Genomic DNA, 20,438 nt, shown 5'->3' with positions numbered 1-20,438 from the left:
GATGACCAACACAATGATTGTACTCATGAGCAAGCAAGAAGCTTATCACCTCATTGTGATTTCATATCACCTCACAGTGATATCAGGTATTATGGCATATCCACCATAGATATCTCCTTATGTAATATACACCATTATGTCTTATCCATAGATATCACTTCACATGATATCCACCATTAAGGAGTATCTAAAGATATTACTACATGGCATGTCCACGGATTTCACATCACATGAAATCCACCATGAATACCTCTTTATGTAATATCCACCATTATGGCTTATCCATGGATATCACGTCTCATGATATCCACCATTATGGCATATCCATAGATATTACTACTAGAGACATAAACCATTATGACATATCCATAGATATCACGTCCCATGATATCCATCAAAATGGTATGATCAATCAATATCGTAAGATCATCACCTTACGATAATGATCAGATGTACAAGTGTTCACAATTGAGAGATCGTCACCTCACAATAATGTTCACAGGGGCTCATCAAGCACTAAACCAAAATTGCCATGGAGTCACACACATGACATCCACTATGAACCATATCAAAGGGTGTAGATAAGGGCTTTCTCCTTAAGTCTCTCTCAAAGAGAAATGCAATCACAAGAGTTTACACTTTAAAACATCTTTTGAAAAGAAGAATACATTCGTGAATAGCATACCTTTCCACCATGTCTCTAACATAGTGATACTTGATCTCCACATGCTTTGACCTTCCATGAAATACAAGGTTGGAGTCTGCATTACTCTTGGTGTATTCCAAGCTCACCAAGTATTCATCTATCCAGAAATAGCATGACCTAGGAGTCAGCATAAAGGCCATGGGACTCCATCCCATGAATCATAGTCCTTTGACTGATCACTAGAGAAACCATCTTGACATGGCCCACTCCCTTTGAACCAATATGACCAAGATCCTCAGATGTCAACCAAAGCACATCCTCTTAGTTGCTCCCTCTGAAGCTGAAATGAAGCCCAGGTAGGAAAGTACAACCTACTTTCCAAAACCTTTAAATCCAGATTTCTTCGGCTAGAGATGATTTCCAACAACGTCAAGACAAAGCTATATACGTCCACCTTGGGAGTGATAGGAAGGCCCGAGATGCTTCTTCAACGGATGATGGACAATTCAATCTTTTCCTCCACAAACTCTCTTCTTTAAACCGGTATTATGGTGACAATAAATCTTTGGCAGCAAGATAAAGTTCGCTGACATCCACCGATCTCAGCCTTTCACTTTTCCTTATCTTTCAATGCTCATACAATAATCAATGCAGATTATGCTATACTCATAACAGTTTACTTGTAATTATGCTTTGTCTATAATTTAGATCTAATTCTCTTCATTGATGCCTATTTCCACATTTGCATCTTATATTTATTACACACACCATATCCACAATTTTTAATTTTTTATTTTCCCACGAACTCTTCTCTATCTTTGAGATAATTTGATCACACTATCCTCTAATAATCTGTAACATATTTCGTTATAGTCTTCTTCTCAAATCAGAATTCAATACTCATGTAATCAACACTTCACAAATCTGATCTAGCACTATATTTTATATATTACAATTTCAGCATCATATTTTCACACTTAAACATTCAGCACATATATACAGCAATATCCTCCTTTATACTTTCGATTATTTTTCACAGTATTAAGTTTTTCATTTTAAACTTCACACACACTTACTACCATAACTTTTCCCAATGATGTATCATCTTTGCTTGATGATGTACCCTGTATTTACACATCATCCCCATATATAACCATGAGCCATTGTGAGCTGAGGTCAAGCAACTCAGACCACTACCTCCATAAGCCATCTACAATGCCACCATTGCAGAGCGATGGACCAACCAAATAAATGCATGCCTCCAAATAGGAAGTCAATCTCCCCGTGACCAATCAAAGAAGCCACCCAATGAAGAACATGTTGACTTCATGAGCCCACTGCTCCAAGGGCTTCAAGAACCACAGGCAATGGCAGAAAGAAAAGACTCCCCATGTGCCTGTGATATACCACGACCTGCGCGGTGGAGATTTTTGTTGTCGCCGGATCTACACAATGCAATAGCTCTAGGCCAAGTAAAGCATGTGAGAGGATGCGTGCAATACCAAGGATGAATTTGCGCCTTTGATGCCACTCAACAAAAGACCTCATGAATCATAGCATAAAATGCACATGCTCTAGAGAATGTCGGTCAAACAGGACCCTCGATTTGGCTTTCAAACCATGTGATTTAGATACAAAGCCATGAAAGGTTGAAGGAAGCTCGCGTGGTGTGAGATTACACGGCCTTGCTAAAGATAAGTACGACCTTCCAATGTATTCAATGCATACAGCCAAACAAACTACGCACTGCGGGCTCCATGGACCTTAACCGAGATCTTCACAATAAATTCCGATCGAACAAGATAGCAAGCGGGGTTTTTGGTAATGAATGAAGATGATTAGATATGAAGATTGAATCACCACGGGCCAGGCCAAACAAGTGAACTCCAATGCAAGCTCAGGCAAGTGAGATATGACATTGATCAAACTTTCATTAACAATCTTCAAATTGATCACTTCGTTTGATCAATTTATGATCGACTTGCCTTTGTTTGTCCATGATCGATTGGCACACAACCAATATGTACCCCATCGATTCAAGTCTTGATCAAATTTTGATTATTTGAAGGTGGCGATTCTAACTTTGACATTAGCGAAATTCCCTTGGACAACAACAATTTCATCTTAGAGACATCAGCAACTCCATTTCATGCTACGATCTCATATTGATAACAGCGTCTTTGACATCATCGACATGGTGAAGTGACATCGACAAAGCCTCAAGCTTGAATTTGATGATCAAGAATTGTATTTGAACAAAAAAAAAGGGACCAGCGAATGCATCTTTAGGTGGCGCCAAGATTATAAACCAACAATGAATACAAATCATATACACCACAACGACTTCATTTGGAAATTGCGAATTCATCTTCACATTACGAATTTGCTCAACGAACTCCCTTTGATTGGAGAATTGGCATTCTTGGCTAGCGATTTAGAATTTGCCACTAATCAATATCGCCAGGTTCAGCGAAATCATCCATTTAGCACTGCGATTTTAATCAGCATTGTTGCCACATGGCGATATTAACCAAGAATGAGCCTGGCCTTCCATGCAAAATGCGATCACTTAAAATTGCCTCAAACCAAAAAAAAATGCATCGGACTCGGGCATAAACGTGTCGCTGCAAAGATCTTCAAGGGCCAAACTCAGGCAAAATTGTTGTTGATCTGCAAGACCTCATCAACTAACCATAAATGATCAACTGTTTACTCCAGCATAATTCATGGCCCAAGACTTACTTGCCGCTCTAATACCATGTTGAATTGAGGTATACAAATTCTGAGTATATCATGTCTTTTTTTTTAATCAATTACTTTAGGGAGGAAGATTTATTCTTCCTTTATACATATCGATGGTGCCCCTTCACCAAGGGTCACCACTTTTTTAAGTTGGTCTCCAATAATTATATTATTAATAACAATATAATAATTATTATATTATTATGCAATATAATAATTATATAATATAATTATATTATCATATAATAATATAATTATATTATCTCTCAATAATAATATTATCACAATAAATATAATTATATTATATAATCACAATATTATCACAACCTTAATGTTGTCTATGTCAGCCTGAAGGAATCTAACCATAACATCAACACTCCCTCTTAGTTGTTTAGGTTGATTTGGCCACTTACATATTTGTCTTCCTTAGGCTGGAAGTGATGACCAACGCTGCCAATCTTCAACAGTATCAAACTAGACTAGATACTACAAGAAAGGAAGGGAATGGCATATGTGCACTGATTCAAGGGCTATTAACAAAATAAGTAAAAAATGTAGGTTTCCCATTCCTAGAATAGAAGATTTAATGGATTGTTTAAGTGGTTCTATGTATTTTTCTAAGATAGACTTGGGGTGGTTACCACCAAATAAGAATCAGACTGGGTGATGAATGGAAGACAGCCTTTAAGACTAGTGATGATTTGTATGAATGGTTGGTTATGCCTTTTGGATTGTCTAATGCACCTAGCACTTTCATGAGACTAATGAGTGAGGTTTTGAAACCATTCCTTGGTAAAATTGTAATAGTATATTTGAATGAGATTTTGGTGTTTAGCAGGTCTAAAGAAGAGCATCTAGAGCATTTGAGACAGGTATTGAGGAGGCTACATGAGGAGAAGTTGCAGATAAATCTCAAGAAGTGTGTCTTTTTGCAAACTGAATTGATATACTTGGGCTTTGTGGTGTCCAAGGATGGACTAAAGATTGACAAGGAAAAGGTACAAGCCATACTTGAATGGCCCACACCAAAAAGTGTAATGGAGGTAAGGAGTTTTCATGGGTTAGCAAGTTTTTATAGAAAATTTATAAGAAATTTCAGTCATGTTGTTGCTCCTATACTTGAGACTATTAAGGGGAATAAGAGACATTTTGAATGGAAAAGGAAGGTTGAAGAAAGTTTAAATTTCTTAAACAAAAGGTAAGTGAGAAACCCATTCTTTCTTTGCCTGATTTTGACAAAGTGTTCCAAGTAGAGTGTGATGCTAGTGGATTGTTTACTAGGGCAATCCTAAGTCAAGAAAGTAAACCAATAGCATACTTTAGTGAGAAACTAAATGAGGCTAAAAGGAAGTATTCTTCTTATGATTTGAAATTTTATGCTTTGGTTCAGTCCTTAAAGGAATGGAGACATTATTTGCTTCCAAAATAATTCATTGTGTATACAAATAATCATGCTCTACAATTTATAAACAGCCAACATAAATTGAATCAAAGACATGCCAAGTGGGTTGAGTATCTTCAAAGTTTTACCTTTGTTTTGAAACATAAAAGTGGACAAATGAATAAAGTTGATGCTTTGAGTAGGAAGAATTTGTTGCTCTATGAAATACAAGCTAACATTGTGGGTTTTTGGAAGTTTGAAAGAATTGTATGCCGAAGATGTAGATTTTAAAGATGCATTTGAAGCTTGGAGCAATCCCATTGCCAGGAATAGAGAGCCATGGGAGGACTTTATGATTCAAGAAGGTTTGTTGTTCAAGGGGAATAAGTAATGCATTCCTAAAGGCTCAATGAGAGACAATTTGTTGAAGGAAAAACATTGTGGTAGTCTTGTTGGCCACTTTGGACAGGATAAGACTTATTTGCAGTTGAGCACTCATTATTATTGGCCAAAGATGCAAGCGGATGTGAGAAGATATGTGGAAAGATGTAGCATGTGTTAACATGCCAAAGGGAGAAGCCAAAATGCTAGGCTATATCAGCCACTTCCAGTTCCAACACGGCATTGGGACTCAGTATGGACTTTGGTTGGGTTTGCCTCGTACACAAAGGGGCAATGACTCTATTTTTGTTGTGGTAGATAGATTTTCTAAAATGGTGCATTTCATACCTTGCAAGAAAACTAGTGATGCCACTAGCATTGCAAATTTGTTCTTTAAAGTAGTGAATTGCATGGAATTCCCAAAAGTATATTTCTAATAGGGATACTAAGTGTGTGGGTCATTTTTTGAGGAGCCTATGGAAGAAATTGAGCACAAATTTGAGTTTTAGTTTTGCTTACCACCCCCAAACAGATGGTCAAACAGAGGTTGCTAATCGAAGCCTTGGTAATATGTTGAGATGTCTTGTTGGCAAAACACCAGGTACTTGGGATCTAGCTTTGGCTCAAGCTGAGTTTGCAATTAATGATTCTCCTAATCCGAGCACTAGATTTAGTCCATTCTATGTTGTATATGGTATGCATCCAAGGGGGGTGTTTGAGTTGAGAGATCTTGGTAGTATGGAAAGGCGTAGTGCAGCAGGTGAAGAGTTTGCTAAACTCATACATGATCTCCATGAAGAGGTCAAGATGAATATTGAATCTAGTAATCAGCAATACAAACAACATGCTGATAAGAAACAGAGGGAGCTTCACTTTCAGTTTGGAGACCTTGTCTTGGCTCATCTTCGAAAGGAGAGGTTTCCCACCGATGTTTATAACAAACTTCTGATGAAGAAAGTAATGCAAGGAGGAAGACGACCGACAGTCTGACTACAAATGATAGGCAGATCTTGTATGGAAATGGGCCGAAGTAGCCAGTAAGGAAGTTGTGACTGTAAATGTTTGTCAGACTGATTCTTGTGAGAATTGGTATACCTTGTAATACCTGGTGAATCAAATATGAATAAGGTCTCAAACTGATCTGTTTCTGCATATTATTGTTGTCTATACAAACACATTCTATTTCCTGTCACATTTGAAGCAGTCTGCCAATGATGTAATTTGTTTTCCTGATTTATACCTGAACTTCATATCAGTATTGCCCCTGTCAATTACTTGTAAGTCTCTGTGTGTGTTCTATTAATTTAGTGATCAGCAAGGCATGCCATCATTTATGCGTTGGGAAAACGACTTGAATCCCAATATCAGTCAAAGAATGTTCTTCTCAACACATTGGAAGAAATGGAAATGTCTTTGTCGAAATTGGACCAATCAGATTTTGAAGTTTTGAAATGGGCAACGGAGGGACCATTGGTTGCATTAGTGCAGCCCCAAATAATGAGGCATCCAATGAAGACATGAGACTTGGAGTCACCACTTATCTCAGTGAAATTATGAGAATTTCAACTCTTGAAGGACCCTACAATGATAACACAATGAAGGAGGCACTAAAGCTGATTGTTGAAAGCTTTCATGGAATAGATGATATCAAAAGCCCTTATTTTGGTAAGAAGGTTAAGATATTAGAATTGATGGCAGAGGTTAGATCATGTGTTCTCTTGAATGATTTAGATTGTGATGATGTTATTCTTCAAATGTTTCATCATTTCATAGATTCGATTAGTGAGGATCATGAAGAAACTATTTTTGCTTGCATGAGAACCATTATGGCCTTGATTATTAATGAGAGTGATGCTATCTCCCAACCCATCTTATCTATGTTATTGGTTGTTTTGAGGCAAGAACGGGTTCCTGCTCCAGCTACATATGAATTGGTTAACAGTGTTTTCAAACAATGTGAGAAGCTGAAGCCTTTCTTGGCCAATTAGAAGCATGAGGAAGCAGAGGAATTCATATTAGAAACATCTAATGAAGAAGATGCCTTATCAGATGAGGATTGTGTAAAGTCCCCTAATGGGACCCTCTTATATTTTGACCTTGAATCGCAATTTTAGTGCATAGTGATTACAATAGAGGGACACTATTGTTAACTAAGCTTGATCTGGACCTTGCACAACAGATTGGTCAACATTTCCATTATGCCTTGATCAACTATATATTCAGCATTCTTATATATTGCATAGTTATATGAAGGATTCAACAACCCTTTCTCTCCCTACACCAGTTCCCATTATGGAGCTCAAGGAGAATCACCCAAGGCGCCTCGAGTCTATCCCTCTCCAACAAGCCCAAGAGCACCAAGGACCTCATCAACTTGGCCTCTTGGCCCACACTCAGGGCTGGCATACCTACTGGAGCCTAGTGCTCTTGCTTCCTTGTATTCTCCCTCCATAATTGGATGGTGAGGATTGAAAGGTATTACAGACTCCATATAATTTACTTAATCGATATATGAACAGTTAGTGATAGAAAGGCATTATTAAACTGTCATACATATTGCAGTCTATATTAATAGTACTATTAAATTTTGCATAAGAACATTATCAGACTTCATATATTAAGCATACATATTCAGCTCATCCCCATGCTTACCGCCAAGAACAAAGATGTTACTGCCTGTAACTTAATAACAGTTCTGATCTGATCTGATCTGATCCATGGTGATGTCACTGGATGCTTTTGATTCCTTTCCTTTATATCTCTCAATGTGAGGGAGAGGTCACATCTCTTCATCATGTATGCCCTTTGGCAAGAGACATGCCCTTTCCACCATTAGCACCCTTTGAAAGAGTGCAACTCTTCATTAGATCTGCATAACCTTTCATGATCAGATCTGCACTTCTTATTTAAATCAGATCTGAACTTCTGATTCCATGATTATCGCCTTCTCAAATGAGATTCTCTTCTCCCTTTTATATCCCATGTTTGAGGGAGTCACAACTTTTCCTTCCATGTCTTTTGACCATTTATAAACTTAATTAAATTTTAATTATATTATTTTCTATTTTAATTTAAATTTTATTTTTATTCTTTTGTATTTTAATATTATTATTATTATTTATTATTAAATTCTATTTCAAAGTCGAGACATTACAGAATGTATGGCAAAGCCCCAAGATGACCTCTTGGACATGCAAGCCACTATTGTTGATGAGATTGTGCATGAGGGAAAAAACAAAACAGCAGCCTTGGTTGGAAGTTTAGACCAATCCAATGGGATTTATGTGATTATCGGGTTCCCTGATGACACTAGTGGATTAGATGCAAATGATGACATTTTTGAAATCACTAATGCATTTTCAGAAGAAGAGCATGTTGAAGTTGGGTACATTGAAGTCTCCAAACCAGCATAGTGATAATCATAGATGGAATACTCGCAGAGTATTCGGCGAGTTTTAAAAAACTGGTGAGTTTTTTTGCTCTGTGAGTATTTATGACTTTAACTCGCACAAAAACTGCAAGTTTTTCACAAGAACTCGGCGAGTCTTTCGAAAAAACCCAGCTGCATAAAAAAAAAGACCCAAACATGTCAAAAAATTGTCTAAATTTTTTTTTTTCAAATCACTCTCATTCTCTTCATTAGTATATATACATTCAATATAACATTCAAGTATTATACTTTAAGTTATATTTCATGTATATATTGGCAGGATGTTTGAGAGTGCTTTCAGATCTGTAGGAGTTATAATGCAAATTCTAGGTTTTAGAAGATCTTTTAAATTTTCAGACAGTCAAATTTCAGTAACCAGTAGGCTCAAATCAGCATAAGTCACATTTCAATATGGTTGCTCCTTGAGTTAATATTAAATTAAGAAACAATGTCTAGCTATAAATCTCATTTTCATTTCTTTATTATGGTTGCTCCTTGAGTTAATATTAAATTAAGAAACAATGAAACAATGTCATGAATCACGATTGCTTTCAACAGAGCGAAGCATCATGTGATATATATGAATAAATTCATTGCAAGCAATTTCATACATTCATTTATATCTACAACCTGATTATCAAGAAATGCGGTGTTTTATAATTATGAAGAAAGTAGAGATCATATTACTAGCAGATCTGAATCAAGATAACCAAGGTATTTAGGAAAAGAAGCATAAAGAAATGGGCAAAAATGTAAACCTCACTTCTTACATACATCTGCTTAAGATTGAAATTGTGGAATAAATCATACTAACAATAGCAGACTGTGAAATAAATATCACAATTACAGATTATGATTTCTTGGTAACAACATTGACTTGAATAATAATGGTAACATTACACCTTTAAAAGCATGTACATATGCAACATGATCTCCATGCAAACACTCAGAAGTAGGAATTAAATTTTTACCAGGCATCTCAGAATGCAACTGTATGGTAAGATTAAATACAGCACCAACAACAGTCAAAAAGTTAATTGCCACAGAGAAAGGTGAATTTTAAGTAGGTAAGGCAAATTTGCAGTGATGATCAATCCTAAATCACCATTGCATACATTCATATTGATATTAGATAAAATATAATATGCAAGAGTCAAAGCTTTGCAATGCATCTACCTGCCATGATATTGGACCCACGGAGCCAAATCTCTCCTCTCTGATTAGGAGGAAGAGGCTTCCCTATTTCTAGGCTGGCAATTTTTGCTTCAATGCCTGAAACTAATGTTCCTGAAGACCCAAAGTGACCTTTTCTTTCCCTGGCCACCATTGTTGCAATGCCACAAGTTTCGGTTAGACCATAGCCCTGTTCGAAAAAAGACGATTTTATTTAGGTTTACAGATTTCACTAATTTCAGACTTATATCTTATGCTTTCTTGAGTTATCTTCCAAAAACACCGATCCAGGTACTGAAAAACAAACTAGTTCATAGAAATATAAACATTAAGGTTTGTAGACAAACTTTTTAGTGTTGAACAAAATTACCTAAAGTGCAGGTGTAAATGTGGGTGCAGATCCCAGTATTTATGATTTGAGAATTTAACAATGTGCATATTTGATACATACATAATAGAAATAACATGTAGATACTCCTGCACGTCTTTTTCCAAAATGGGGAGCCATCTTCAATATTGACTAGGCATTTGATTAATGCAGTTCGTTGGGGGCTTTAAGAATGGATGCAATCAACAACGAGTTACTACCACTGACTTACAAAAGACAAAGACAACCCATGAAATGATTTTTCATCTGTGATCACTTCCTACATGAATTGAATATTGAGACTAATTCAAATTTTACCAATTTCAATGATGAAATGATCCACTTGTTCAAATTTTCACAAATTAGAAAAGGAAGAATACTGTCTGCATTACCTAACGTTTAAGTCATAAACTGATGCGTGAAGTGGTTTTCTTTGTCGACACTCTTTAATAATGTGCATGATATTTTGTCTATATGGTTCCATTGGATGTAGATATTGAAAAGTTGTAGCTAAGGAGCATTGACGTTACATTCAACGTATGTCAATAAGTAAATCAAGAGAAATTGCATGAGACATTCAGATAGACATTAGATTCCCTAAAATCAAGGAGTCAATCGACAATGTCATGGTTATTATTATCGACTACACAACACAATGCATTAGCGGCAAACCATTCCAAAAATACGACTTTTTTAACCATTGTTTTTGTTTCAATTGCATAATTCTCTATTGAATGAATGAGCAGACAATTGAAAAACCTGACCAATGGGAGAATTCCCTTTGGGACAGACTTCAGTCTTGTGTGGAATCACGTCTTGGATGAATTTGTAAAGAAGCATAAGATAGCTTACTAGACCATCAAAGAAATCAAAGATATTTAAATCTAATCCCCATAATGTATGGATATTGGAATGGAGTTCTTGAACTATAGTGGAGTTATTATGGTATACGGATACATGTAGGTCACCTGAAGAATTACAGCATTAGGGATGTTTGCGGCACACTCCTCTATAATATCTCTGCCCAATGGTGCAGCTCCAGTAATAACTTCTTTCAGAAAAGACAGATCATACTGTGCCACAATATCCTTATGCTTTGCAAGCGCGATCATTATGGGTGGCACTATTGGCAAGTGCGTTACCTTGTACTCTTGAATGACTTTTAGCATCCACACAAAATCATATCTACCCATCGAAACCACAGTATTCTTTCTTTGAAGCTGAGCAGTCATGACATTTACTAGGCCATATGCATGAAACATGGGAAGAACAGACAACCAAGTCAAATTCTTTTCACCCCTGGCTTCTTGGTCGCTGCCCAGCATCAAAACAGATGCTATAAAATTCCTATGAGATAAAACTACCCCTTTGCTCGTCCCAGTGGTCCCAGAAGAATACAACAGTGCAGCTATGTCTGTTTGCTTGAATCTAACCATAGGTGGACCCTCCTTAAGTCCCATGTTTAACACTTCAGAAAAAAGAGTGATAGGGATGCCTGATGTAGACATACTCAGATTGTAAGATCCTATAATTACTGCAGGCAGACCCAAATCCTTGATTTTATCCCAGAGCGCAGGCACGGTAATTATGAGTTTGGTCTTTGAGTCATGCACTTGTTTGGAAACCTCCTTGGTCGTATACAATGGATTCACAGTAGTTGCCACTGCCCCAATTGAGATTATTCCAAAGAAACACAATGGAAAGTTAATAGAATTGGGGGCAAATATAAGTACAACATCTTGGTTCTTAATACCCAGTTGGTGTAATCCAGCGCCCACCTGATACACTTTATCTTTGAATTTTCCAAAACAGAGCTTTTCACCAGAATCAGCGTCAACTAGCGCTAATTTATGAGCATAAGGTGATGAATCTCTAAATAGAAAAGAAACTATGTTTGCCTCATCTTCCATTGGAAGTATCAATGGAGGTCGGAGGGACCTGAATATTCCATCCTTCCCGTAACCGGCCTTTTCCATTCTGGTTTAATCTTTTGTTCCGCAATGCTTACTACTATAATTGGATTGTTCCAAGATTACAGAGACTCGCATAGTGCATGTATCATTAGTACGGTCTAGCTTATTTAGCACGAAGAAAAAGACGTCGTTGAAAACCATTCTAGTCCACCACGTTTCTGTTGATCTTCTGTGCTCTCTCGATCTTGTTTTGGTCTCTGTTGCGAATCTTTTGTTCTAGATGCTCCCCGTAACTGTTCTCAAATTTGCTGTTGTTCCATATATCAGTAAATAGGGGTAAATATTATTAAAAATATATATATATTTTTTTTTAATTAAGATTGTTTTTTAATTTAATTATGTAAATCTTTCAACTAATACAATTGAATTCAATAAAACCTTATTTAAACATTTAGTAGATAATTTTTTTTAAACATTTAAATTCAATATTTAATATAAATTGTAATGAAAATTTTATATATTTATACTAATTTATATTAGTTTTGTTTTTATTTTTTGAAAAAAATTTCAGTATAAAAATTTATTAACAAATATCATAATTTTGTATAAAGTGGAATCTTTTGTCTTATTTAATTTACATGTTGTATAAAGATTTTGTATAAAGTGAAATCTTTTGTCTTATTTAATTTACATGTTGTATAAAGTGGAATCTTTTTGTCTTATTTAATTTACATGCTTTAGTACACATCTTTTTATACACTTACCACTTATCCTCTTTCAGGTTCCTTATATATTCATTTTATCCTTTTGATTTTAAGACTTATACTTGCACTTATTTCCATGTACACATCATCCATTAAGATTTAGTACCTTTTGTTCTAAGATTCGTTGGTGGTTTTGAAGTTGTCCCATGATCAATACAAGTTTGTGTGATATGTTTGAGCAAATAATTTAAATATCAGTTGCATATACACACTTCAATTGGTGCTCTAAAAGGAATCTAGCTTTGCAAAAACAAAATGTTTACATGATTAAATTTTTATTTTTTTTTAATATTATTCAAATTTTGAGCATTAATGTAAGTGAAAGCTAAAAATTATATAAACCAGTGGTGATCAAGCAAAATAAAGAATAGAGATCAACAAAATACACATGATGAGTTTGTAGATAAAAGACAAGATTACAATTGTGAATTGGTCTTAGACAAGCAAACTTGTTCTTCCATGGCGTCAACAAAAGATTATAATCTTAAGTGACTAATAGCTCTTAATACTCAATATTTTTAACCCCGAGATTAACCAAATCTAAATATTCAAATATTTGTACATTCGTGAATTTTCTATTAATATACACATGGTTTTTATTGCATTCACACATTTTAATTACTAATTCAATATTCAAATCAACTCAACTTCATAATTAATTAGTCTAATTTTTATTTATCTATATACATTTTATTGAATTAATCTACATTAAATTTAAGAACTTTTATTTATTTTTGTAAATATATACACAATTTTTATATATAAATTAAAAATGGCATGACAAAAAAATAACAAAATGACAAATAAAAATAAATTAATTTGCTAATCTCAAATTAAGAAAAAAATAATGTTTAAATTAAAAAGTTTAGCAATTAAAAATTAAAACAATTAACTTCAACAAAATGAGAAAATAAATTATTAAAAAATTATATATAGAATTTAAAGGAAAAAATAGAATGGCAATGAAATCAATATGAAAAAAGTTGAATTATTAGAAAAATTTATATTTTAGAAATGATTTAATCTAAATAACTAACATTTGTTTATTTGTTTAATAAAAAAAGTTAATTAATTATGAATATTTATTGCATTATCAAATCATAAATAATTTGTCTTAAAATAATCTCAAGATGACTTATATGAATAGCCATACAATAATAATATTTTTTTCCATTTATACTAGTAATAATTATTAGTCAATTTTTTTTTTAAATCTTTATAATATCGTAAAAAAATGTTTTGGTAACAATTTTACATCATGAAATAATATTATACGGCATGTTTTTGGTCTTTGTTAGGATTTGAACTTTCACTTTTGTTGCATTGCATATCATTTGTGATCTCTCTAGCATATTTGCATTTATACTAGTGAATTAGTTTCTCATCTACCCTTAAGCAATGTGTTTTCTTATTTATAATGGTCACCTTGACAAAGGAGGCACATCAATTGATATTATTACTACCAAAATTAATAGTAATAGCCATGGCTCTTAAAAGAGCTTAGAATTCATCTCAACTATTTCCACGAAGTATTATATCTCCTTCACAAGAATCTCTACCTGATGGTGTTTTGAAATTGCTTGAACTTAATACTACTTGAGCATGGTTTGAGCATTATACTCTAATTGCTTATTTTGTTGGCCATATTTTTTTTTAAAGTATTCTTAAGTGTCGGTCACAAACCACTTCTGAGGCTCATGGTATCAAGGACATAGTCCAAAACTTGAACAAACATATTTTTTTGTCAAGATTTTCCAACACAAATCAATATTCTACTATTATTAAATGCAACATATAATTTATTCTGAATGCCTTTGTTGTTTCTACTTGTAGTCTTAGGATTGTAGTTCAATCCCTATGTAAGTGGAGTTACCTAGCTTGCCACTATCCTTTTTTCTTTCGTCAATCAACCTATCAAGCTTTTTATTTAGTCTATATGCCATGAGCAAAATGAGTTCTACTCTTCCTACCCACAACATGAGTTATGTGTTGATTTTAAACTCTTTCAAGGTTTGAAGGAGACATTATACTTCCATGTAAGATACAAATTCTTGTCCTATTGAATACTTTAATAAACCAATCAATCCAACATAAGATTAAGGATTGTCCTTCAATGGAAAAACACATGAACAATTTTGAAAACCACAATTGGCAATGGAAAAGCCATTATCAACAACTCTTAGGAATGGACAATGATAAATAATAAGAAGACTGGCCAACAAATCCTTCAAGCTACCAAGCCTTTTGGGCTTGTAAATAAAATAATGTAAGATCCCCTATCCTTTTTGCCCTTTTTTTTAGTTTGGGTTGCTTGGCATTTTGTCAAACACTTGGCATGTATCCAACTTGAAGTCTGATTTTATGAGTTTCTTCTTTGAGTTTATGGTTTGTTTTTTAATGCCAAATGCAAATGGAAATATACAAAAAGATATACAAGGAAACATAAACCAAATTCATAACTTATGCATTCAAATTCAACTTAGTTTTCTTCTGATATCAATAAATATGTTTAGACAATACAATCAGACATAAATGTCAATGTCGAAATGATATGTCTCCAAACAGTGAGAAGTATTCAGTCCTATTGCAGCAACCAAACTTAGCATTTGAATAAACAAGGGAGAAGATTGATCAAATTCCTATTTGTTGTAGCTTTCACCAATCTTCACCAGCAGTCTCAATGCTCAGAAATGTTAACTTAAACTCTTAATGTCCTGCTCCTAGGTAATACAACACTTCTCATAAATTTTTTAGACCTAAACATGGTTGCTAGTTGGTGGTTCAGACCCATACGGCCCCCTTTCCCAGTCAAATAAAACCCTGCACATTGCTTATAGTGGTTGTTCAGTCATGTACGACCCTCTCAATGGTGTCTCAAATCAATACGGAACCTTCCTAGCTTCGTACGGCTCCCACAAAACTCACAGCAGAGGATGAATAGGTACAGCTAGCTTAGGAAGAGCTTGATGCCCACTCAAATTCCCAAACTGTGTCTTCCAACGACATAGGAATTGTTAGCAAAGGGATTTCCTCCTCTAAGCCCTTAAAGATGAACTCTCCACACAATTTCATAAATTCTTTATTCAATCCAGCATATCCAAAAAAAACTCTTAAAGAGTCTTTTATAACTTTTCCAAGAGAGCCCACACACATCTTCGGTCGATGTGGGATAAATAAAACACTTCACTTTTAATATTTAAGTCTCCAAGTACTTTAATTGAAAGGGAACTTTTAATTTTAAAATAACTTTTCCCTTTACTTAAGTTCCCACATTAATAAAGTTAAATATTTAATTTAACTTTATAACTTTACTTTATCGATAAATAAATTAATAATCGCGAACGATTATTAAAACTCCAATAAAAAACAACAACTATCATCATCAAGATATTACTCGTGAGTTCAATGTTGATCTTGACCTGGCCCAGCTGACTTGCTATAAATAGTAAGTATCTCAAAAACACATCAAAATCATTGGCAATTGAAACTACCTAGGCCAAATATCCTCAAGATCCCTTTAATGTCTTGGTTAGCATACGGAACCATGGAAAAATAGGCTAACGACAACATCATAAAATGTGTACTAGAAAGGGGACATTACAATTAACTAGAGGTGCATCTTCAAGCAACCCCTTATTGACCTTGATTGGTTCCTAAAATTGAGAACCAATTATTTGGATGATATGAGCTTGAAAATCAATAACTTTATTCCTATTCTTATTTATCCACCATTTATTTTATTCTTATTTATTTATCCACCATTATATTTTTAAGCATGTGTATCCCCTTTTCTTGTATATATTCTTAAATATTTCATGTGCACCACAATTGCATTATATACTTTTGTTGTCATATTTCAATTGTTCATCAGTTTTGTCTCATGTTTTCTCTTAAAGTTTTCTTCAAACTAGTATAGAAATATTTGGCTTTTGTGTTTCGAGCCAAACCTACAAACCTCTTATAATTTTATTATTACCATCCCAATGATGGGCTATAGAATGTAATTTAAAACATAGATAAAAATAACCATACATGGTTTTTTCTAGTACTTTTACTCAAATGTAATTTTGTTAAGGCTTTTATATCGCATGGATCTCAAATCCAAACCCATATGCATTAGCATAGAATCTAAAATAAATGAGCAAAGAATTATTTTATCTTATTTGATCCAAAAGATTTTATAATAGAATCAATGCAATCAAGAAGTCATCAATGAGCCTCACAAACTTGTGTCAAATTTTAGAAGCTTTTATGCAAAATTACAAGTTTGTTTACTACTTAACCCTCCCCACAAGTCATTAGCCTATTTATCAAATCTTATTTGGAAGCCATACATGCCAAATCTTTGGGGTCATTTATCAACCAAGGGAATATCAAATTCATTCCCAAAATTTGATTGTAAGCTCATCACTAGCTAGAGGCCTAACACTCTCTTAAATGTGTCCTACAAGATAATTGACAAAGACTTGTCTCTTCATATCAAGAGTTTTTTATGTTTGGTTTCTATGAGCCTAAATAAAAGATTTGAGAAGATATGAAATGGGCTCGATCATCTTCTCAAAAGATCACTTTTGTCAAAATTGATTTTGAGAAAGATTGATAAAATTGTGTGGTGCTTCATGATGGCCATGCTCCAAACTCTTGAGTTTGGGCTCCTTTATTTTCAATTTATTCTCATGTATTTTTAAGATTATTTAGCACGCACTACCTATAATAATTCTTAGTTTAAAAAGTTTGGACTCTCTATCTCCATCAAGCAATAGCACCTTTAGCCCCTTCATTTTGTGTTCTTTGTTGAAGGTTTTAGTTATCTTTTGGCCAACTATAAATATAGATGGCTTGTCAAAGACATTTATCTCCCTAGTTTTCTTCCTAAATATCTCAATAATGGTCATTTTACTGACAATTGCTTTCTCACCCTTCTAGAGGATTAGGCACGTGGGACCCATGCTATAAAGTATTTTATATAATTTTTTACTACAGGTTACTCCATTCGATGAAATAAGTATCAATGCTACAAGTAACCTCTCTTCAAATAGACCTACTTGGTTGGATCATTTTAATCAATAATGGATTCAACATAGAAGAAATTTCAAATTTATTGGCATTCTCTTCAATCTATATGATACGTATTCTCATTGTGAAAATATGTTGTCCAAAGGGTTTTAAAAAATTACTTACAAAATTACCAATCCATTTTCCTTTGGTGGAAAAATTTAAGTATGTGATATCTTTTCAACCTTCAGTTTGTAGGATCTGCATTCTTCTTGTGGTATGTTCTCAAAAGAGTTGAAAAAAATTACTTACTGAAGTACCAATCAATTTTACTAGTAAGCATCTCTTTGACTACACATGTCTATTGCTCTCCTTGTTTGCTTACTTCCCAACCACACATACATGCATCCTCTCTCTCTTTGAATTATAATAAACAAATTGTTAAGAATTTAAAGATAATATAAACCAATGATATGTGAGACTTTCTTATTAGTTTGATCACTTCTAGGCTTCACATTTTGATCATTGATGTATGTTCTCCAAAGGGTTGAAAAAGTTTTACCAATCCATTCTCCTTAGCTAGTAAATCTTCAATTTGTGATAAAAATTTTACTACCCATGTCTAGTATTCTTTTGTTTGCTTTCTTCCCAAGGTAACAATTGTCAACTTCAAAATATTCCCAAGCCACACACACATATTTAGTTTGCGATATATTCATGACTACCCATGTCTATTACTCTCCTTGTTTGCTTTCTTCCCAACTACTTGTTGTCAACTTCAAAAGCTACATGCACATATTCTTTGAATTATAACATAAGAATAGTTAAGAATTTAAAAACAATATAAACTAATGATTTATACAATTTTCCATATAGATTCTATTTCTATTTTTAAAAATTAGAAACGAATCTCTTAAATATTTTAATATTTGTTAATGAGAAGGTTTTTTTTTTTTTAAACTAAGCATATGGAGTTCAACAAATGCTCAACTTAGCCATTTGGGCATTTTGACTTGAATTGTTAGTGATGCTTACCTATCAATTGTGTTGATCATGAAACACACTATATAACTTACAAATACTTATGCACAACAAATAATGTATGAACTAGATCAATGTGTGCATCACGTCATATCAATGATGTGAAACGAGTATGTGAGGGGGGGCTCGTAAGACCATAACAATGCAACTCAAAAGGAGTAAGTTTGTTAGTGCAATAATACATTGTCTACAACATGCATCTTGTTGTGAGGATCTAGACTAGCCTTAAAATATCGATCATCACCCTCAACAAGATCAAGAGATTTTGTTATTGTTTTTTAAGACAAAAAAATCAACAAAATTTTGTTGTACACAATGGTGGTTCAAGCATTCCTAGTATTAGGATTGGATGATACCTAAAAAAACACAAAAAATAGAATGGAAACCAACATTCAATCATCAACATTTTTTGGCAACACAAGATTTCTCATAAACCTAAATACTCCTACATCAACTATATACAAAAATAATAAATTGAAACTTCTTTTATTCTTTTGATTAAAAAAAAATCAAAAATTACCAGACACTAAGCATGTGCGATATTGAATGATGGAATCTCGAGGATGGTCTTGCATTGATTTCTTTTCTATATGCCTCTCAAGCAAGTACTTTCACCAATGCTTATTAATGAGGAATAATCATTCCAGCTCATTCTCAATTAAATTCATTTCATTCTCACACCCAACTTTCAAGACAAACCTCTAGCTTTATTAAGATTGTTTCTTCTCTACCTCTTCATTCTCTGCTAAGCAAAATTCAAACATCATGGATACTATACTTAAGCTCTCGAGCTCGAAAAGACAAACAACCATTTCTGGGGAAATAAAGGCAGCTTGGCTAACAGGCCTCATGAAATATCCTCACGACCTGGTCATCAACTCGGTTACTCAAATTTTAGGGGAAGATTTCATCACCAACGAGGACAGACCAGAGCAAATTCTAATATTTCCTCTATGTTCCTAGTCGTAGTACTCCATTTCGAGCCTAATAGGGATTTCATCAGGGAATGATGTTTAAAGGTTTTTAAGAATAGCATTCTGATAGAGCTTGACCGAGTAATGGTTAATGTTACTTCTGATCTTTTGGCCCCCAAGCCAAGGCATTATGATATCTTCATGCAGAACAACCGCCAAGTTCCTTGGTTCCCAATACTGATTCATGATAATCCTGCGAAGTTTGCCAACAGAAGGCCCATCATCCAGAGGAATGTCAACTTCCTCATGTGGTGGTTCAATGTGAAAATTCCTCCCTACAGCCATTAGTTGGCCATATACCTTCAGGACGAAGGTCTCAACATGGACATGATAGCCGAGATGGGGAATTTGAAATCTTCTGAATCGCCAAAGGGCTCTCCATCGAACCAGGTAGGGGTTCAAGGTAAAGGGCTTGCCTTTTGAGTAAGTTGGGGCTGCGACATTCTGGTTAATCTAAACAAAGCTAATCCATATAAAAGACTTTTATACTCTACTATTTTTAGATAGGAGATGACTCGTCTTTTGAAGATATGTTTATAATAAGCAGACGCTTAAGATTACTCTTATGATATGCAATACATCTTTATAGCGGCTTTCACATATTTATATCATTAACTCTAAGTTGTATTTA

General features: G+C 34.2%; 1 protein-coding gene across 2 annotated transcripts in view; it reads right to left on the bottom strand.

The window, feature by feature from the left end:
• Positions 1–20,438, bottom strand: part of LOC131028580 (probable CoA ligase CCL7) — a 123,511-nt gene that overhangs the window by 74,570 nt on the left and 28,503 nt on the right. The window contains exons 1-2 of one of the 2 annotated variants that reach the window (XM_057958892.2): positions 11,089–12,316; positions 9,757–9,943 (exon numbers count right to left, since the gene is read on the bottom strand). In XM_057958892.2, the coding sequence (XP_057814875.1) occupies positions 9,757–9,943; positions 11,089–12,096 (1,195 nt within the window). In that variant the 5' untranslated portion in view covers positions 12,097–12,316. Of the gene's footprint in view, positions 1–9,756; positions 9,944–11,088; positions 12,317–20,438 lie in introns of those variants that run through there. The other variant, XM_057958891.2, reaches the window with a different exon arrangement.

Source organism: Cryptomeria japonica, chromosome 8 (genome assembly GCF_030272615.1).
Source record: "Cryptomeria japonica chromosome 8, Sugi_1.0, whole genome shotgun sequence".
NCBI classification, from domain to species: Eukaryota; Viridiplantae; Streptophyta; class Pinopsida; order Cupressales; family Cupressaceae; genus Cryptomeria; species Cryptomeria japonica.
Note: the sequence above shows the minus strand (reverse complement) of the source record. Positions and strands in the feature narration are given on the sequence as shown.